The 23,686-nt window shown below is 27.4% G+C and overlaps 1 protein-coding gene across 2 annotated transcripts in view; it reads right to left on the bottom strand.

Annotated features, from left to right (window-relative positions):
* The window catches only part of LOC107171647 (thrombospondin type-1 domain-containing protein 4-like), a 66,952-nt gene extending 43,894 nt beyond the window's left edge, over positions 1-23,058 (bottom strand). The window contains exons 1-4 of one of the 2 annotated variants that reach the window (XM_089220480.1): positions 22,821-23,058; positions 12,824-12,914; positions 4,858-5,036; positions 1,329-1,431 (exon numbers count right to left, since the gene is read on the bottom strand). In XM_089220480.1, coding sequence (XP_089076606.1) covers positions 1,329-1,431; positions 4,858-5,036; positions 12,824-12,914; positions 22,821-22,852 — 405 coding nt within the window. In that variant the 5' untranslated portion in view covers positions 22,853-23,058. Of the gene's footprint in view, positions 1-1,328; positions 1,432-4,857; positions 5,037-5,813; positions 5,833-12,823; positions 12,915-22,820 lie in introns of those variants that run through there. The other variant, XM_089220481.1, reaches the window with a different exon arrangement.
* Positions 23,059-23,686: the final 628 nt, after the last annotated feature.

Here is a 23,686-nt window from a genome sequence, read left to right on the forward strand (position 1 = left end):
CAATGTACATAGATCATTATTTAACAAAAAATCAGGCACACCTGGAGTATATTTGCATTAGTACTTAAACATTTAATAACGTATATAAACCAACCCATAAAAAGTACGCGTGTGCCACAGTTTATGTGCAGTTTTTATCAAATTAATTTATATACAAATAAAATAATATTATAAGACAAATTTAGACGATATGTGAATAGAACATAATATTATAGATTATACTATTATAGTGTAGACTCATGTCTAGACGTATATCGTGTTGGATATAGCCGATATAGGCATACAAAGCATTGTACCTTCCTAGTTCTAATTCTAAATGTCATGTAGTATTTTAAAACCCTTCGTGTTTTCTTTAAACTAGGTGCTTTATTCATGTTTCATATCAATATTAGTTGAGAAAGGGTCATATTTATAACTGACCTTTTATTTTATTTTTCCATAATATTTTATTTAACTCATTTATAAAAAAGGTGTAATATTCTTGATTTTTATTTTTAATAATTTAACATTTCATATATTACATACAAATTATTAAATTATAGCCATAAAAAAATTATAGTTTATTATATTTAGATGTTATACCTTTATGTTTATACTCGTATATCGCAGTACTATATAAATACCATGCATATATATTTGTATGTACCTATAATGTACTATGTACGGTTAGCACTTGATAGATTGAAATAAAAAACAATAATTTTTTATTAAATTGGATAATGATAAATTGAATTATAAGCCGAAATAGCTGAACTATTATCTCTGCGTTACATTAACATTGGTGTCATCAACGATTCAGAAGATGTTTTGGCACCCTGACTGGATCTGTCGTTTTTGTGTTATAGGTATATACACGAATAGAGCATATATAATTCAACAATGTCCAGTCATTCCGACCAATATCTTAAGCTCATATTTTTCTTTTCCAGTGATTAAAGCCCTCCTACTGTTTCACCTCGGGTCAATTTAAACACACGAAAATATTTTGATTTATTGTGTTGCCCGTGTGGATGTACCGAACGTGTTTATTACACGAGACAAATACTTTATTGATACGGACGATACGGTAACAAGCCGGTGGTGATTGTAAAGGTTATCGAGATACTTATTGAAAGTCAACAGCCACATTGCATTGTTACCATATAATTATTTGTAAATATATTATACTCGCATTTTTTCGCCTCTCCGATAATTACAATCAACCGTAGGAACCATAACTCCGTACACAAGATCGCCGCCGCATCATGAAGCACCCAGTTATTAATTTAATAAGGAAGATAAGGACTTGGATATAAATATTATTATATGATTGACCGCTTTCGGCTCACCTGTTTATTACAAACGTGGTATCTAGTTTCCTCTGTTTGCCCTCTGCATTTGTTATCCGCGTCAGACACTCGTTTCAAACGGTGTCTCTTGTAAAAAACATTCCTATATGAATTGAACAAAAAAAAAAAATAATAACACAAAATATATAAGCAAAATTAATAATATAAATTTTTTTTTTTTTAATCGATAGTTTCAGAAATTGTAAGCAAAATAAAATCATAAGTAGAACAATAAAATAAATATTATTATTAGTAGAAAATCTTTTAACCTAAACCTTAAAACTTTATAGCGCAAAAAATACAAAAATAATTGTATATTAATTATAAATATGTATATTGTTCATGAATACAATTGAATGGATTGTACCTATTACCTAAAAATATTTTTTTAGCTATACAACACTAAATTAAATTTACATTAGCGTTTTGTCTACAACTTAAAATATATGAAAACCAACAAATAATATGCAAATATGTCATATGTGTGCTACTTGTTCAAATGGACACTATTAAGTTTTTAAGTGCAAAATATAAAATAAATAATGAAAAGAATGTAATTTAAAATAAGTAACCAAAAAATTACCATTGGTTAAAAATATAACAAAAAATCTGTTAACTTACATTAACTGTTGTCATTAGATTTTTGAAAAAAACATATTAAAGACATTTAATAAAGCGCTATATATTTTTGAAACAATGTTTTGATTTTTTAAAAGTATTAAATGTAAGACTTCTTTAAACTTGAAAAAAAACATTTACAAAAAAATATTTTGGAAAAAAATCACTGAAAGTGTTTTTGCTAAATGTAATATGTGTTAAGCACCACAAGTCACAACTTTCGAACATCTCCTAAACTGCGCCTGTATATAACATTACATCGAAAGAATACAGAAAATACTATATTGAATCGAGTTCCGAGTTCGATTTAAATAAAAAAATATATATTGTGACATGACGTTGGCGCCTGACAGACAAGATCTCTTTGGCTTACAAAATATACTATATAACAGAATGCATTAACGGATTGACTCGGGGTGCATATGAATTAAAAAAGAACTTCTTAAACTTATACAGTAGTTGTTGTGTGTTGTATTAAATGTTTGAAAAAGTTATTTTGATTTTTCCCAGCCATTATTATATTGTGTTACATTCGTATGTGATTTAAACATTAAAAAACTAATTTAAAATTTTTTGGGGAGTGTATTTTTTTATATTTTCTCTTTAATAACAATATCACTGAGCTACTCTAGAAGGTCAATACTCGGATAACGCCGACCGGTCGGTTGTGGAATCACTTTTTTAAGTGGCCGCCGTATTAAAACGTAAAATCGTATGGTTTTACACTACGAAAATAGAACCAAAAGAAAAAAACAATAAGGCGGGCTTTATAAGTATTACCCGTCATAATATAGGCATAAATAGGGTGTATCACGTGATGTGGTATACACGCGTATTAATGACAGTAATGTTGGGTTCCAGGCAATAGTTTATTATTTGGACCAGCACCTAAACGATCAATTAAGGAGGTGGATCGCCATGTTATTACAATCTAAATGCCATATAAAGTGCTGGAAAAAAATGTAAACATAAAGTAAAATTAGTATAGACGACATTCAATGACCTATGTACTTATCTGTACGTCTTGTAAACATTAAAACACCTTTAAAATTACGATAACATATTATGCTAACAATCGTATTATATATAGATTATATGTGTATAAAGATATGTATCATGTGTATACTAAGTCCACTGACACGAAATGACCACTAACTATATTTTATATCCACCCCCTTCTATTTATCCACCCATTTATAATTGGTAATAATATAGATTGAATATTATTAGATTCATTATGAAATAAAGTATATGATTACAACATTTACAACAATGTTCAAATATGCCGCATTCTATCAGTTAGGTTCAATTTAGTGCTGTTATTGAAATTATCATAATATTCAACCCGAATCAAAAAAATAATTAGGTATACATAATATATATTTATATTTTACAGTATATATATAATATATATCTACATTTTATATTAATTACTCCTAAATTATGTGTATTACATGTAGGGCCCGGATTATTATGATTTTAAAACCATACAATTATGCTCTAAAAAATAGACAAAAATGTCCTTAAAAATGCATTTTACCTCAAAAATAACCTTAAAAAGGCGGGTAAGTCGTGAATGTCGCTCTACTGTACAGTAGGTTACAAGTGGGTTACTGTAATGGATGGAATTAAATTTGAATCCAATGATATTATATCATTGTATACGAAAAATAATTCTGAGCGAAGACGGTTTATCTGCCTAGGATATATTATAGATTATGAAAAATCAAATCTTAGATTTAAAATAAAATGTTTTTATGAATTTCTAGCATAAAATAATTTGAACATTGCCGTAATTTTTACGTATTTAGTCAAAATTCAAACTTTGAATGCTTGTAAAAAAAAATTGTGACTACGCATTTCTTTTATTTTTCAATTGCTATTGTAAAAATATGTTAAGAGCCTTTTATTAAAATTTCAAGCTTTTCTGCCTAACAAATAAATTGTTATCAATATTAATTTAAAAAAAAACTAATAATGATCGAAAATTTCAAATGCCTATATGAATAGTTCAACTTAAGTCAAAAATTTTTGAAAATTACATCGTGGATAGAATATACTTATATAAACTTATATAAACATTCGGTGAAAATTTCATGTATCCATGGTCGTTTGTTTTAAAGTTACATCAAAAACCAAAATCGATTTTGTCGAAAAATGAGTGTGCGTAAAATTTCCCGTTTTTCCCTTAATTTTTAGTTTGTTTTTCTCGATTATTTAGAAAAGTATTAAGAGTTTTTTACTTTTGACAAAGTACCAACTAGATTCACTTTCTGATCGAACGAGGTACTGAAGTCAAAAATCGAAGCACTTTTACTGCCCCAAAACGTGATGACAGACACACACACAAAAAAAACACACACACATCATGGTAAAATCAATACATTCATCGCTCCGCTCAGAATCTAAAATTCCATTTATATTTTTTTATACAATTTTGTATTTTAATTTAGAATTTATTATTAACATATATTTATTATTTATTATTTTATTAAAAAAAAAGTTGGAAAAATTGACTTGATACTACTATATGATGTTAACACTCATATGTTTTGGGGCAATATTATCCATTCTAAACAAAGATACTCAAATATATATTAATAAATACGCTAAATTATTAAAGACTATTGAACAAATATGCATTAAAAACCATAAAAATGACAAAATAATGCTAAAAATGCTCTTAAAATAAAAAATTATAAAATATGCAAGAAATGCAAAATAAAATTTTTAGCTTTGAAACACTCGTTACATGAAACGAATTATCTACTTAAAAAACATTTTCTATGATTAACCAAAAAATGATGCACTTTGCTTTGAAATTCGGGCCCTAATTATATGTAATAAATTTAATTGAAACAACTATTACTATAAAATTAGATATTGTATTATGTAATTTCTATGACAATACCTTTGTACATCAGTTGATTTTCGAATGCATTGCCTCGTTTGTTTGGTAACTCCTAGACCACATGATGTAGAACAAGGGGTCCACGGTGACCACGGAGACCATTCTCCCCAGTCTTTCATATCATTTATTTTCCATGTAGAATTCAAATTAAAACCAGTGACATTATCATCACCAAAAATCTATAAAACATACATCATTTTTAATTAGTTGAATTTAAAAATTATTAATATAAAATATTTTTTAAATGTTATTTAAAGTAATCGTTGACGACAGTTTTCAATCGGAAAAGATTTAAGATATATTTATTTACATATGGATTACGTTCAAATGGTTAACAAGTAAAGTGTTTTAACTAATGGCTATAATAAGTTTGAAACTTGCCTCGATAAAATAACTCGCTAACAGCATTGCTATAATTTCTTATATTTTAATTAAAAAATAAAATATGAACAAATTTCTAATATTAGTTAAGTTATAGTACCTATTAGTTAATATGGTTAGAAAATAATTTAAAAGTACTAAATTTCAGAAAATATTTCTGGCTCACAAATCTAAAAACAACGGAACTTATTACAATATGATAAATTTAATTATATAATTTTGTAACATTAATTTATGGTCATATACTATTGTTTAACATTAGATTCATAATAATTTACAATTTTATATTTTAATATAAAATTACTTATTAAAAAAAATATATAATAATAATATTTTATTTATATTTATAAACTATTACTGCATTAGGTTATTTATTAAACCAATTAAATAAATGTATAATAAATAAATTTAAATAATCTTTAAGTTAAAAATGAATATTTTTACAAAATTAAATAACTAATATCTAATTAAAAAAAAAAAAATTATTTTATTTATTATAAGTCTAAGATATATGCTTGTAAAATATGAGAATTTCTAAATCGTAATGTTATATATTATAAATAGTAAATACTCACTTATACATAATATTTTTTTTCAAATATTCGTTAGTTAGTATAAACAAAATATCTAAATAGATACTGTTTTTTTTTTTTTTTTTTGTATTTATAAAAGAAAATATTATACACACTCTTAAAACCGAGTAGTGTACACGACGTTATTCTATAAGATTTATAGTACTGCAGTACACGATTTAAATACAAAAGGGAAAACAAATATCAACACCTCTTTTCTCGTTAATGTTTTGTTATCTATACCTATACGTCATTGTGTTGTATAATTTAGTCATCGTTTTACGTCTCTGCCTAATTGAAATCATTCAAAAACCAATTAAAGTATTGATCGAGCGCGTGCGGCAAGTGCGTAAACGATAAATTTACTATATTTACATTCAGATGGGTGGTTTTATTTCAATAAATATAAAATATAAATAAGACTTTTAATTTTTTTTTTCTTCATCGATATTAAAACTTTTTAACATAATTATAATAATAATAATATGCACGTACAACAAGACAATATATTGATTAGTTCCAATCAACCGAATAGGTATTACACGTACAAATCCTCTGAACACACGAGGACATATATATATATATATATATATATATATATATATATATATATTAAATAGCGTATATTATACGCGCTTGTACATATATGTATGTATAAACAATGTGAACATCGGGTGTGGGCGTTTATGTTTATTAATGCGCACGGACACGACAGCTCACGGTCCACCGATCTGTCCCCTAACAAACAACGTACCTCGTCGCCGATGGGCGCCTGCCTGCAACTACTCCACCAAGCGGCTGCGGCGCTCGTGCGTGCACGTCCAGTCGTCCAGACGTACAGCAAATATAATAATAATATAACACAGGTACACTCATAATAATCATAATATAATATGTAGTATGATAGTGCACATTATACAATATCATAATGTTATGCAAACATTATAATATACATATGTGATTTTTCTTTTCGTACATATATGTCTTGTCAAGGGGTCGTTCAAACCATGCAGAAAGAATACACGCGATGATATAAGATAATAATATGCAAAAGTAACTCGAGCAAACACCAGGTCATGATGGGTACATGCGTCAAACGAACAACTGCAGTTTGGACGGGTCGAGAGACCGAAAAGGCAAATTAATAAGAGTGTAGCACATGTCGTATAGATATATAATATATGTATTATTATATGCGAGTTTATATGATGTCATTATATTAGGCGGATTTGGTTACGGGTCAACGATCAACGGCGCGACATCTTAGTATCTTACATGATATATACTATTAGCATTCTGAACACTTCCTGTACATGGATCTCGCAAATGATATGATGAATGAAATATTGAAAACGTATAAAACACAATCGGGATGATGCTTTTTATCGAGTACCAAAATTGGAGAACAATGGGCACAAACGCACAATGATCGAATAAAAACAATGAAATCGGTGACAAAAACCTCATGGTAGTAGGTGTGCGACTACGTATGACTATAAATATTACGATATTAAACTCCGGTTTGATAGATTTCAATATGTACCCAGGAACCTACCTATTGCCGAGTTCTTGGCGCCATCATCTATACGCGAATTAAGTGCGATTGTAATTTGTTTAGAGAGGAAATCTTAAATGCTATTTTTAAAAGATTTCCTATAACTAATAATTATAAAATTGAGTATAGGTACATTTGCATAACGACCAGTGTTCGCTTTGAACAATTTTTAATGTCAGTAATCTGTATACTAAAAAAGACTAGTATTCTCAAAGAAAAATATAATTTAAGAAAAATTAATTTTAGAGGACGCCACGCACACGCATAAGCAGTTCGCTATGTTTTCTTACATTTCGAATACATATAAGGTACATAATAGCATTGATTATTAATAGTCTACTATTAGTATAATATTTACGTATAATCAATAATAGAAACTATCATTACTCAATTTACGTTCCATTTTTACAATAAAGTTTTGTTCTTTTAAATGTTGATATAAATTTATTTACCTTTTATCAAACTTAAAGATAATAAATTAATAACACTATCCATGGTCTCTTCTCAGATATATTTTTATTTTAAACGATTTATAATTTGTAATTTTTTTTTTAAATGTATAATATATATACCTATGTATTTTTTTTTATCAATTGAAAGCAACAAAACTATATGGGAAAGTATGCAGAACATAAATTTATTTTATGTGACAAATACAATGAATTTATAGGTATATACCTATAATAGAATATACAAAAATTGTTAACCTTAAACTCCTCGTATGCCAATGGCCATTGACTAGACGACGAGGCTTATTTATTTAAATAAAAAAATATAAAATACACACGAATATAAATATAATATGTACCTATTGTACCTCTTAAATTGTATAGTTAAAATAAAATAGTTAATTCGTATAGATACAATAAACAGATAACAGTTTTGTTTTTATAAAGAATTGATGGTTGGTAAAATTGAAATAATTTTTTGCATAATATGATACATATACCTATGTAGATAACAATTTTATACTGCCAATAAGTGCCATAAAAATGCAACTATCAAAGTTAAATCGGATTACGCGTTTAAAAATTTAACACTTATCAAAAAAATAATGTATTTTTTTAACATGTTGTTTTCAACAGAATGGACGTATTTGAAGAATAGACGAATTAATAAGTATATATAATATGTAAATGTTAACATCGTTTTTTTTCCAAATTTTAGACTGGTCCAAAAATCAAATAATTAAATTTGCATACATTATAAAAACGTCAATAACCACACTATGACTCGCCCTACGTGTGTAAGCAACGTATGTTTTTTTTTAATTGTATCGAAAATAGATGTGTCGCCGGTGAAGTGAAATTTGATAAATTAAAAAGAAAAAATGCTCTGTTATAAATGGAATCATAAGCGGACCTGTCAACATTGACAAACTACCAGTCATGGCTCACTGGATTGACAAAATATAATAGGGACAAAAAACAACATTGGATCCGGTCCAACCTTTTAATACGAAATTATTCCGCCCAAATAACTGAGTAATACGCTCTCGATACACGACCATCTCACCGAGTCAGATCATTTGAACTGTATTAGGTACTCTATAATAAACCGAATTCCGTTTGGCCAAGAATACCTATACCGGCTATATACCGTAAAACTTAAGATTAAACTCGTATAAATAGCTCGGTTTAGTACAAACGAGCGAACAAATAAACTCGCCTTTAACTTTTAAATCAAACAAAACTAAAAATATATTCACATAGATGTATTTTTAGATACCTATTTGATTTATAGTAAATAGTTTTATCGGAGTGGTGAGAAAATAAGATTTGAATCAATAATTAATTTTTTATTCATCACTATATATAGGTACACAAGCTATATAAGCACGCAACTCGTAAATATGTTAGGCGGTAGATTTATTTATTACACTATTGCCTATATGAAACATATGCTTAAATACTCATTCTACCCAAGAAATGAAGTACACAGAGTGAGTACTCACAGGGATTTAAAATATAAGGTATTGCTGAGTTGAATTAAATACAATTATAAAACTTTTAGATTTGTGATCTGAAAGGTAATCAACTAAATTATATAGGTATACTAGTGTAAAAAGATGTGGGAAAATTTAAAACTTCGAGATAGTTTGCAATCATTTCAAGTATATATTTCTCTATGTATATACTGCAAATATGCAAAATTATGCATATATATTCTAAAAAAAAACCCCTAATAGCTAGTTTATATTATACTGTATAGTATATAGACGTAAAAATCATACGTAATTATATTAGTATAAGAGTAGGAAGAATCTACAATATTAGCAACAGGTGGTTTATACGTATTTATATTTTATAACAATATTACTACGATGTATCAAAATATGTAATATATATCTATATATGCCTGCGTGTATTGTGTATATGTATATGATGTTATCAAATCGTCAAAATGCCATATAATTACCATTATTATTCGTATTCGAAATCATTCTAAAGAGGAGAATCATAAATTGAATTTTTTCAAGCATCAATGAATAAAACCATGATCGCCTTTATTACAACGAATTAAAAATATGTTCAAAACAATTTTAAGAAACGGACGATCGCCAGCGGTGCAGACTTCTTTTTGCTAGACGTTTCCGTCTTCCGATGTGGACCGCGAGAGAGCAGGCCCGCGCTGAACTACGGTTGTCCGAATGATATCTCCGACCTCCGTGGATGCCGCCGTCGCCGCAGCAGTTTCTCCGCATTAAAACGTCATTATAACGATTGGACTTATCCGAAGCGCGCTATCAAGACAGAATCGTTATGACAACAACGAGCAGCAACCCACGTGCAAGGATCTTAATAACTGACGGTAATGAAGAAATTATTAAAAAATAAAAAATAAAACATACGCCCGCAGCGCGAAACCTGTAACCATCACGGTCCTGTAGTAACCGACCCCCGCGCCGCCGCCGCTAACCGAGCTGACGACGACCGCGACGGTTAAATTAGCTTTCTGCCGGAGCATAAATCATCTGGATGACTCAAATAAGAAACGTAAACAAATATCGTGTGGTGCGTGCGGTGTGCACACGTTTTATTTCCAATCGTATTAAATTATTATATTTTTATAGATAGGTACGTTTTTCGTCTTGTTTCCGAAACATGTCGTAATGACTTGCGCGTGAAAATATTATAATGATAATAATCATGATAAAATATTATACCCACAACATTAATTATTAATATATTCCCATCGTCCGTCATAATTTATTACTTTGCGATCGAGTGCGTACGAAGCGAAAACGCACGGATGGTTCGTGACACTTAATCGTAGCTGCAGTTCGCGTGTCCGTCGTGATTACACTACTGTTTGGACATTAATCGTTTATGAAACTAATAAAATGCGAAAAATCCGTGACAAATTGAATCGAATACGAACCAGAACACTAATATATATATATATATATTATACATTATACAAAAAAAAAAACAAGTAGCCGCAGTGGTATTCATTTGCATAATACACGCTATGCCGCCGACGCTACAGAGCTCATAATAATATTATACTTACATAATATTATAATATCTTTGACGGGGTTATTGTAGGCTACTGAAAATGAAGACCGATTGTTTACGAATTTGCTCGTTCAAACATAATCATGTTTAAAAAGCTGTTTGACTAGCAGGCACCTATAGGTAAACGTGTATGACTATACAATTATATTGCCTATAATATAATATATACGATGAATGTCCATTGCGATCAGCAAAATTATTTATTAATTATTATGATGGGTAATTAATCTGTATTTCACTGAAATTTTTCAACGGTTTCGGTATACCTACCACACGGCTGTGGCCAAATAAGAAAACATTTGAATGAAATATGAATTCACATCAACCACAAATAAAAGAACAAAAAAAAATACGATTCTAAGTTGACGATATACATACACGCGTTTCAGTTAAAGTCTACATAAGTAACAGTCTGAGCAAACTCTAATCTCCGCCTATGGGAGTGTGATGTTTCGAAATATCCATTGGGTTTCTTCGTTTCATGGAAATAAATATTTATTTGTGACAACAGTTCAACAAAATAAATGACGAATTTCACGATCGGCTCCACATGACACTTTTATTTCTAACGACACTATAATTTTAATAAACAGTCGTTTTTAAAGAGATCTTCAAATTAATTATACATTTAAATACGTTTGTATAGTATTTATACATTTTTTGATTTTTTTCTTTTTAATTGTTGCCAATTATTGTATATTATAGTTGTGATTCATAACTTATGAATATTTTATATTATAAGAAAATTAAATTAGAATATTATTTCTATAAATAGATTACTATTATTATCATTGACATTTTTATATAAATATATAGATAATGTCTAGTAATAACTATTTAAATTTTAAATATTGACAATAAATAATGTGTCAAACGAATTTATTAAAATAGCAGTATTAAGACATATTTAATAATATGCGTGTGTCCCTTGAATAGGTAAAAAATACCTTACTGAAAATTTTTTTATGAATAGAAGTATAAAGCTTTCTAGAATATTCAAGGTCGTTCGTCGTTATGGCGTCGTCTAAAATTTTAGTGCATTATTTACTTCAATTGCTTATTTATCTTAAGCGGGCGAAAGATACTTCAATAGTGCAATGACTTTCTAATGAGCAGTTTTAATTCCAAGAAGAAGTTATCACTGGTCTGACAATCCATTGGCTCGTGTTGTGTCTCTCTCGTAAGTAAATATTGCATAAGTATTTCTTTTCTCAATCAACATTACACACCCGGTTAGGTGGTTAATTATTTTTATAGTTATTTACTAGATTTATTATTGATGAAAACATAGTATGATACTAGCAGTAGAAAATCATAAACATGTAAGCTCAAATAAAATATCACAACATTCTAAAACGCCACCCCCCAATTTGATTGTTTTATGTAGTAAATCACGCATATGTGTGGTGTGTACATTGAACACATAGGTATTAACGTTCAGTAATATCATAAAACTGTAAAACCATAACATACAACGCATATTTTTATCGACGATACCTACCTAATATACGTATAGGTATAATTCATAAAAAGATTAAATAATAATTATTATTTGGGATGATAATTTTCAATCTTCTATCATAAGTACTTTTTTAATATCATACATTACTGTTATAATATAAAATAAACTTAAATAATATGAACAAACACATACATATGATGTAAGTATGATCTACAACTGTAATAACAATATGTACAGTTTTTTTATAACATTTAAATAAATAGTAGAATTTGAACCACATCAGATTTTTTATAAGTAAAATCAAATGAGTTAAATAAGATCTTAAATTGTAAAGGGCAAAGGCTTCTAGGAACTAAAATATCATTAATACATAAATCAATAAATGTAATTCATCTGTTTTTATGTAACCTACTAATACTTTTTCTCGTTTTACATAAATCTAAAATGTTTTAAGCGAATGTTTAGTATAATTACTTACGGCGATTAATCCTGACTGGTTTGGATGTCTTTTAGAACGAGTAAATCCTGGATTATGAGCTTGAGTCAAGATTAACGATATTAATAATAACCTGAAAAAGAATAATGTAACAATTAATAAAAGGAAATAACAAAAGCAATTCATTTTAAAATAACTAAAAAAATATATTAATATATATTACAAGCTAATATGTAGTTATAGGGTACTATCGTCATCATATATAACTAATGTAAAAAAAAAAAAACAATATTAATTCCCTACTCAATATTTTACACAAAACATAAATAAATATGTTTTCTTTAAAAAATATTTAAACATGTACCTATATAGTATATACATTATAATAATAGTGTATTATTAGTGGTCTCAATAGTCGAAGCAGAAATTATTATAATTCCAAAACCAATAATTTAAAAAAAAATTGAATTATTTCGTTGAAATAAAATATGCGTGCTCTTTACGTTTTGTAATTCTTGATAAAAAAAAACTTCTCAAGATATGCTTAATCGACAATGAAATTCATAAGCCGCAGTGCTTATTTCACGTATACGCATATTTGTATATTAGTGTCCGAGACATGCGTGAGTTTAAGACATTGAAAACTTACTGTTGGCACTTCAATTTGTCTACAACATTTACTATTTTTACACGAAATTATAATAAATTATATAATTTGTTTTGACACACTATCACAATACGTGAATGCATCTCATCAAGATATATTATATATATATATATATATATATATATATATATATATTATGAATGTAACATAAATGATAAATGTAATATCACGGGTATGTGAAAATAAAAAGTGGAAGTGGAGAATATATAAAGATCGTCAAAACGCCCACTGTTTCCGACACTATATGCCGAAAATATTACAATTGTCGATTCACACGCGAAGTAAACATTTTTGATTTGTACGATTTATATTTTATTTTGGCCACTGGCATTTCGAGAAAAAAAGATATGAAGGCGTCCGTTTTATACCGACGCCCACATACTATATTTCCCCAGGTTGCACGTACCTATCTTTTAGTTATATTTTCAACTGCTACTTGTCCAGTTATTAACAAACTAGTCCTGTCAAACATTGCATATACCTAGTCAAAACCCGAACAATATTTATTATCCAAGACATTAGTAACATTCAGATTTAAATTATATTATTTTATTTATAGGCGCAATAACATTATTTCAAAGCTAGAAAACTCATAACACTATAGATAACTTATAAATTGTAATCATAGATTTACTAATAATTCCCTATTGGTTTAAGGTAAAATGATAGATTTTTTTAATATCATTTACAATTTTTACCGTATAATGTAATAGAGTAATTATATAATAAATTAATATTAAGTAACAGAATCGTATTAAAAAATGATATTCTACGTCCGTGGAGTCCCTAGAATACTGTTGGAGCTGTACTAAGGGCTCCACGGACCAGTTTAAGAACAATACTATTGAACAGCACAACAAAGTATTTTTTAACTTTAAAAAACATTAAAATAGTTGAAATCGTATACGTTCATAATTTAATTTAAAATTTTAGTTTAAACTAGTGGTCTTTAGACTGCAGTATAAAAAAATAAGTCTCCTTATGTATCACAATTTTGTATCGGCTACAGTTTAATATTGAATGTTAATGTTACAAAAATGCATTATTAATGCATTTCATATTTTAAACGAAGTTAGTTAAATATGTATTATATTATAATACACGAGCACTTATCGGTAAAAAGAGAACAATAATCTTTCACTATAGTTTTGAGGCATATACAATATATAGTGGTAATTTATGCAAATTAAGAACTGTTTGTGTATCTATGTATAGACCAGAGTATATTTAAAAGTATAACGTATACACTCAAGTTATATAGAACTACCTATAAATGTAATATATATACATTTATATATTTCTTTTAAAAACGAACATAACTTCTCATACTTCACCTATATATGTATGTGTTATAAATAATAATTACAATAACGTATACATGATCCGTGTTAAAAGTAATAAGCGATGTTATATAGTTTAAATAATAACTTGTTGCATTAAAATTACAAATATTATTATAACAAACGCACGAGACATATACCTATAATCTTTAGCTTATGTTTACAGAAATCAGTATACCTATGTATTACATATTGTTTTATTATACACTACTATAGGAGGTAAAAAAAATTAGACGTATTAAATTTGGTACACCCATCTATCCCGTGTGAACCATATCATTATCCGAGGTCGATAAGTGGCGTTTGGACTGCAATTTGCCTGACCATAATATATATCAGATCAAATAACAACACAGTGTCAGCCGCTATATTACGATTGGAATTTCGAGTAATATATAGGATCATCATATTATATGCATATTCATATACAGATATCTATAATATATATATATATATATAATATTACTGTTAATCAAAGTCGTGATGATAAATAATAAGTGTCTTACAACCTGTATAAAATATCTACATTATATTTGACTTAATTTCCCTGTAAAGTAATATTTGAAATAGTTAACTATACATTACTATTACACTTACTTCTAAAGTATCTATGTAGTATTACATAACTGCATATAGTGTATTCGTATTAATATATAAACACATTGTACCTATACCTACTGAAATTTAATAATAATATATATTTTTTATTTGTTACCAACAATAAGTAGTCAATAATAATAATCCAATCTTAATAAAAAGTACGAGCCTATAGTTAAATAGATTAAAAGGGCTTAATGCCCGCATAGCTGCATGTGTCGTCTCCGTCTTATAAGTACTTAACATGGCAAAAACTGTTTCGCGAGGAAAACACCAAGAAGTCTACTGCAGTTATAACTAAGAAACCAAATTTTCACCATGAAAAAAAGAGAATTTTAACTGTGTCGCAGCGTTTTTATTTTTTTTTTGATAACACCAATATATCAAAAGTTTTCGAAGTTTGGAAAATTTAAAAATATCAAATTTTTAAAAGTATTATAACTTTTTACTTAGTAATGATATCAAACAAATAAAAACGCTACGACACTGAAAATATTATCTTCTATATTGTGTTAATTTTTTATGTTTCTACTAAGATTACAGACTGAGTGGTTCGATCTCGCACTGAAGAGTTTTTGCTATATTACGCACTTCTATGATGGAGACAAATACATGCGAATATCACGTCCTCTTATAACCAATGTTCAATACTGAGTTTAACAAAACTTTATATACTGTAAATCTATCATTTTTTCATTCTGTAAGTACTAAGTTGAAACAACACTTACGATACACATTAAACGGTTAACAATATCCGGTTTATACAACACACGTTAGCGTAAGCGAATGCCACCAAATTACTCAATATGTATATAGACGAATATGGGTATCGAGTATAGAATAGACTATATTATAAACTATATACATAATATATTTTATTGTGTGCATTACATATTTATTCTGTCTAAAATTAGAATTTTGTCGTAAGCCCTTGTCTCAAGAACCCTTTGAAAGTTATCTTGAATTAAGTTTTGAATATTATGTAAATATAGATAGTGAGTGACACTAATCTCTGTATACTTATTATTTTTATATGGTCGACTATTTACTCAGAATAACTTATACTGACATATTATTATATTGAAAACAACTGTGCGAACACTCTTATTAGTTATTAGTATCTTGATATATTATTTTATAATATTACATATAATCTATACGGCTAAGAAACGAAATCTTAAATGATGTATTAGAGAAGTTGGGATGCAAATTTACAGTAAAAAAATGAGATGGTAATATGATAATTGATAAGTATTTGATAAATATTTTTCTCATTCGTTTTATTTCACATTTTAATAATCATATAAATCATCCTTTTCCATTAAATAAAACATATTCTTAATCTTATAGCAAAAAAAAAATTATGCACAATGAAACCTCTATAACTCGAATCTGTTGGGGCCAAGGCATTACTTCGAGTTATCGAAAATTTTCGATTCATCGAGGTGCCACTGTACTTTTATGCTGATTTGCATAAAAAATTGATTTTTTAATGGTGCACTAAAATGTAATGCACCAATCACAGAGCACAAAATCATGTTTAAGGGGCCATTATTAAAGGTCTACTTTTGATTCATTAAATATTTAATGCTTTAATGATCGTTTATGGAACCAGGAATCAATTTTTTTTATTTTCAGTTTTATGTCTATCATTAGACATAACTACCTAATCATATACCTAGTTGTCAAAAATAAAAATTATTTTACATACTTATAAAAAAATCCTTAAGTTTTAATTTAATTTCACAAAATAGTATCTTAAATGTTTATAATACTATTATACCTAATTTTCATTCAAAAAATTATAATTATCAATGCTTTAGTTTAAAAGGGAAACTTTTTATTTCGTTGTTTATTTATAATCATCGTACTGTAATTATTAATTAGTACTTACTAATAATATAATATTAATCTCTTAAATTTAATTATTTGGTATGGATAATTGCTTCTTTTTTAAGTATTTTATTTTAAAATAATATTGATTCAAACAAGAAAACCCTATAAGTATCTATAATAGGTATTATAGTCTATAATGTAAAACACTAAAGCTAAATGCTTATTATTATATGGTTTAAAAAATAAAGTAAACTTGATGTTATCAATTGAATGTGGTTGTATACATATATTATAAAACTATAAATTCTGTCTACGTCCTTTACATTTTTTTAAGACCTGTAAAATAATTTTCACTAAAATCCTTACGGGCAAATGTAAATATTTAAAGAAGTTCTTGAAAACTAAAAATTTTAAATGTCGTAACTTGATACAAACGTATTAAATATATTCTCTAGTACTACACTATTTTAGATTTTAAGAGGCAATGTGTATAGTAATTATATAATACTTGTTTTCTATATCCCGTATAGATCTACATGGAAACATCAATGAAAACGTGACGAGTGCCAATATTACACAACATCGATATTATACTTCGCACATCAACAATAAGCAATTATTACAACATAAAGTCTTAAAACACATGTATTTTGACATACCTATAATACAGTATAATCATAAATTCCATATAATTAAGATATTGATTTAAGATTGCAAGTAAAACACATGTCTGTAATATTATTTTATTAGAAATAAAGTGATCTTTGATCAGAAATTCAGAAAGGAGTTTTTAAAATTGAGCAATTAGAAGTGCAGTGAAAAGTTTTATTAATTATTTTATAACATATAAGCTTATCACTTATTGTTGATGGATTTTAAATATTTATGCTTAAAATTAAATTGATATTACAAGTTATACGCATATATAAAAAAATAATAATAATGTATGATAAAATTAAATTCATTATGAATGTATTACTAGTGTATCTACGGGTAGTTTTGTTTGATTAACACAACAATTTACTGCAATTAAAAAAACAGATGGATCCTCTAGTTCAACATTATAAAATTTTGAAAACTGTGGTATATAAAGTATAAACAGTAAAAATATATCCATTATACTTGTGGTTAGAAAAAATTAAATTTCGTTTACGACTATGGGTCAGAAACATGTCAACAAACACTTTTCCTGCCATGTTTACATCGAGTTAAATAGGTAATTGGCTATTATTATTATATCATACCTAATGACGGAAAAAATGGTATGAGATCAAACTGTGAACACAAGTGTTTTATTTAAACAAACAATTTCCCATTGAACTTATATCAAATTTTTTTTGTTTACGAAAATATCACTTCTGCATGGGTCCTTTATTATTATTTCTATACATTATTGTAAAAATTAAGTAATTGTATTATAACATACAATTTGTTTACGTGAAATAAAAATTATTATAATAAAAATTTATAATATGCATGAACTAGGTTTGATGAATTAGATATTTAGATGAGTATAACAACATAAGATATATTATTTTATAATTTACGTTGTCTGACGGATATTAAATTAAATCCAGAAAAATACTCAAAAAAAAAAAATGTTATACCTAGTTGAATAAATTCTTCATAATAATAAGAATCGATTGTATACTTTAAAACTTGTAATTGCAAATTATTTTATTTCGAACAAACAAAACAAATATGCACTATACAGAAGATAACACAAGTATATATCTAGCTGATATTGCTAACATGTTCGTATTATTTTCATTTATCATTTTCCCATATTTCATTCTAACTTTAAATCATCGTATTCACTAATTCTTTAAGAAAGAATATTTTAAATATGAATTAAATAGACTAACCTTGAATCGATGTGATGAATAGGTTATATATAGACTATACGTATAGGCATTTGGAATCACATTTAACTTAATAAATAAAAAAAAAACTTAATAAATTATCACGATATTATGACACCTATATACCAGGTCTCTGGAATACCGTATCTAATCGTTTTTTGAACACAAACATTTGCAAAATAATAATTTACGATTTAACCTCAACATTATTATTGTACAACACTATAATAGTATATGTACGGGCATATCTACGGGTTAGCTAATTATTGTTTTGACATTAAAGAATACATTAAAGAACATGCACGTGGACTTAAACTAACAGTGACAAGCGTAGTCTTACGATTATTCTTAACGTTCATTCCCTCTTCGGTATAAAGCTTTTTTGCAATGATGCGTAGTTTTCCCTTGTTAAAATAATAATTCTATTATAATATATGAACCAACATATAACTCTGATGGTATTGGTGTGTCTATACTGTATATTTATATTACTGTCCAACAATGTTTTCTACAATACAATAGAGAACAGACCGAAATGTTCCTTCGTTAGCCGTCAGACATGATTAAATCTCGTTACAAGTGTAATATGGACATTGGAATGCACTACAAAATGACTAGTAAAAGGAAAATATATTAAATAAATATTTTATTCTCACAGAAATTTATTTTTCGAGTATTTTGTTTCGTTGATTGTGATTTTCTGCTTTATAAACTATAATATTACTATATATGATGTATAAATCTCAAACGCTTGTCATTTTCGTTAAACGCAAACATACAAATTATAGAAAATTCAAAATACGAGTAGTGCTATTAGTTTACTATAAATATACAAAAGAAAATGGAAATGTGATTTTGTTTTCAAGTTAATAAATTCTGAAAGAACCTTTCTCTATCCTATGATCCCTACATCAATCCCTGCGTACAAAAATGATCATATACAAATTTATTCTGTTCTGAACAATAGAAATGTCAAATGTTATATTCAATTGGACAAAATCTGTACTCGGGTTTTCATCGAACAAACAAAAAAAGATCTAACCCTATACTAATCCGCGTTCCCTCTGACAAATCATTAATTATAATATATGCTCAAGTAGGATCATTTACTATACGTGCGTATTATAATATATTATACTATATAACATTAGATACAGTTGTCGAATATATAAAATTAAAATAAAATGGCTTCCGGTAGGTAACACTGAACGATGGAAATTGGTACGAGTATCTCCTCGAATATACTTAAAAGGGCACATTTCAGCAGGGATTTATTCCTTTTTCTCATTACAACACTATATATACCTACATAACTATATATACTTACAGTAAAATAAATAATAAGTGTTCGCGAGGGTATGTTTTTTACATATTGTTTCTTATTATTACACAATAAGACAAAGAACCCAACAATACACTAACGTTCTGTTTATTTAAATAATGAAAATGGGTGTGCAATAAATTCGAATTTAATTTCCACCAGCATAAACCGCTGGGCGTGTTTTGCGGAAATCCGTTTGGGTGCTAAGCAGACTTATTGTGTACATATATTTATGCCTCGCGAGTGTATGAGTGTATGTATACCTTCATAGTATGTACTATGTACATATGACGCGAAGCATTTGGGTCACTATTTACATCACCGTTACATAAATAACCGTTTTATTTTGTTTTATTATAATTAACATACAGGACAAGGGACATCGATTAAAACGATATTGTTCAATTTTTTTACCGAATTCCAGTTGACCGTGAAATTGCGCTAGGTATATATACTTTCACGGCATGTTTCAGTCGAATTCACTGCATTAACTATAACTATATCTGACGATATAGTTTGAACATTTAACTATGGCGCAGCGCCAACAAATGTTAATATCGTGTATAAAGATACAAACATTGATGACAATAATACAACCCTTTGAGTGGTAAATAAACAGCTATTTTAAATTAGTTTATTCGATTTTTACTAATTTTGTTTTTAATAGATTTTGACCGATATATATCAATAAGTTTTAAAAAAAAATTATTATTATTTTAAAATAACCGTTATTCTTTATGTTAGTTTTAATTCGGTTATTTTCATGACCAGTATTATAATAATAATTATTAGCGAGCTATTTCGACCAAATTTGCAAAGTTTAATCATTGTAATTATGTTAATAATAATTCACCAGAAACACGCGAATAGATTTATTTCCCGTTATTCTACGACAATTTAATAACTCCACACCGTTCAGAAAAAAAATTCTTCGATGAGATTACTACGGTTATTATTAATGTCTGTTCTAAACGTTTAAACGGGAACCAAAAATAGAGTAGGTATACTTAGACATTATTTTAATCAATAGACACTGATGAAAATTAAATATTGTAAGTAACACAAAATTATTCATAACAAATTATAATGTTAATATACGACTAATGATGGTGAGCATAAAAATATTCAACTATATGATAAATACACTGATGAGTGGTGATAATATCAGCATTAAAAATACAAATTACTCAAAAGCAAAAATGATAAATAACAAAATTTACCATAAGTAACAGAAATGCTCGAATAGTTTGGTTTTTATATAATTAATTCATAAACAAATTATTATAATAAATGGGTGTTTATCTATTGAAAATGACTAGTAAATCAATTAAAATATAATAATGTCATCAGATATTAACGATACAATGCTACATTTATTAAACGTTACAACTCAAATTTAAAGATCTAAATTAAAATATAAATGGAAATATTATTAAATTAATAATAATATAGCTAAAAAATCATCTGAACCTTAAACATAAAATGATTTTGTTCATAGGTCGTATCTTAATTAATCTAGTAGAACACAAATTTTTTTATTAGTTCTAAATTTTTTGTTTATAATAATTATAGAATATAGTTTAAAATTAAAATCTCCAATCTAAGAAAGTGATATTGACAGTCAAAATATATTTGTACCTATATTTAGTAGGCACCTAATATTAGGTAATATAATGAATGAAAAAATAAAACGCTTATCTAATACGTAATCTTACTAGTCGTATCATTAATATATTCATTACCTACCTAATAAAAAAATATGAAAACTTAAAAGAATCTTTAGGAGGGTAAAAATAATAATAAAATATTAAAAGTCGAGTAAGAATATATGAATATATAGATCACTATATATCATTAATTCCATTTAAATGAAAGATTTTACATCACGAAAAATTTGCTAATTTTTTCTATATAGTATTGTACAAAAAAAAATTGTAATTTAATCCTTGAAAGGTTAAAGCTACTCCATTATAATAAAAAATATTATACTAGTATTATAATGTAAATTCAGATACTAGGATAGATTAAAAATTAAGTATGACGGTTACACATACAGGTACGCTCACTACGATAAAACTAATGAATTAGTAGAAACTAGATAGATAGACAGAAAACGGAAAAAATGGTATTTGTTTTTATTATTATAACACATTATAACACTTTAAGCAATTGAAAACCTTCAAGAATATATTACAACTTATCACTATACCTAACTCTCTAATATAGGTTATAATATGCAGTTTTTATCGTAACCTCGTATTTTATAATTTATACGTAAATAAAAAAAAAAGTTTTGTTATTGACAATAAACAATTTTCAAAATCATGTAGCCGCGATGTCAAAACAGAAAATATACAAAATGTGTTTTTTTAAATATAATATTGCATTTAGGTAATAATAATAATACGCGACTTACCAAAAGCACCCAGTGTATAACAGTAAAGCCATGGTTTCGTTTCAACGCAACTATAATAATAATAAATGTTCATTAAGAGAGGATTTCCGAAAAAAAATGCCGAAAATTAAAAAAAAAAAGAGCAGAACTGCCCATATAATAGAAATTAACGATTAAAAATGTCGTCGAAAACTACGATCGGATGAAGGCACGTGTCTATTCGCCGACTTGACGACGGTGATAAGGCCCGGCACGTGCAACGCCAAGACCAAAACTGAAACCGACCGCTCCACAAAATGTGTACATAGGCGGCCGCTCATCTTTTTTCGGCTATGTGTGAGTGTGTGTGAGTGTATCGTACACGACGTCATGTATGTATAGGTAGTGTGTGTGCGCGCCCGCGTTTGTACGTGTGCAAGTTTGTATGCGTTTCGGTCTCTCGGACACGACAAAAAAGTGACTACAATAGATATGTATACATTATAATTTAAAAGTATTTATTATTTAGTTAAGAGTCGGGAGTGCCTAATCGAAATTTGAATTTTTTGTGCCCCGTATGGATTCTTAGCTTAAAAAAAATATATATATATATGAAACGAATTCACTGCAGTCTGCAGCGGAGGACAATCTCTGTATATAATAATATACAATATATATAATAGCAGTAGGTACACCTAAGAAAAGTTGTTGAATTTGTACGATAGAAAACCAAAAACGTTGTGTTAGACCAACGTTACACTTGTTCATATAGGTTAATACGAGTACATAGTTATAATGATATATATGTACCATGTACCTATAAGTTTACCTATACCTACAATGTTGTAAAGTATCGAGTAAAAGTATTCAAATATGTATTTAAAATACTCTTTTGAAATATTCGCATT

The sequence above is a fragment of the Diuraphis noxia genome, unplaced genomic scaffold (assembly GCF_037042655.1).
Source record: "Diuraphis noxia isolate RWA-SAM2 unplaced genomic scaffold, SU_Dnox_SAM2 contig0002, whole genome shotgun sequence".
Taxonomy (NCBI): domain Eukaryota; kingdom Metazoa; phylum Arthropoda; class Insecta; order Hemiptera; family Aphididae; genus Diuraphis; species Diuraphis noxia.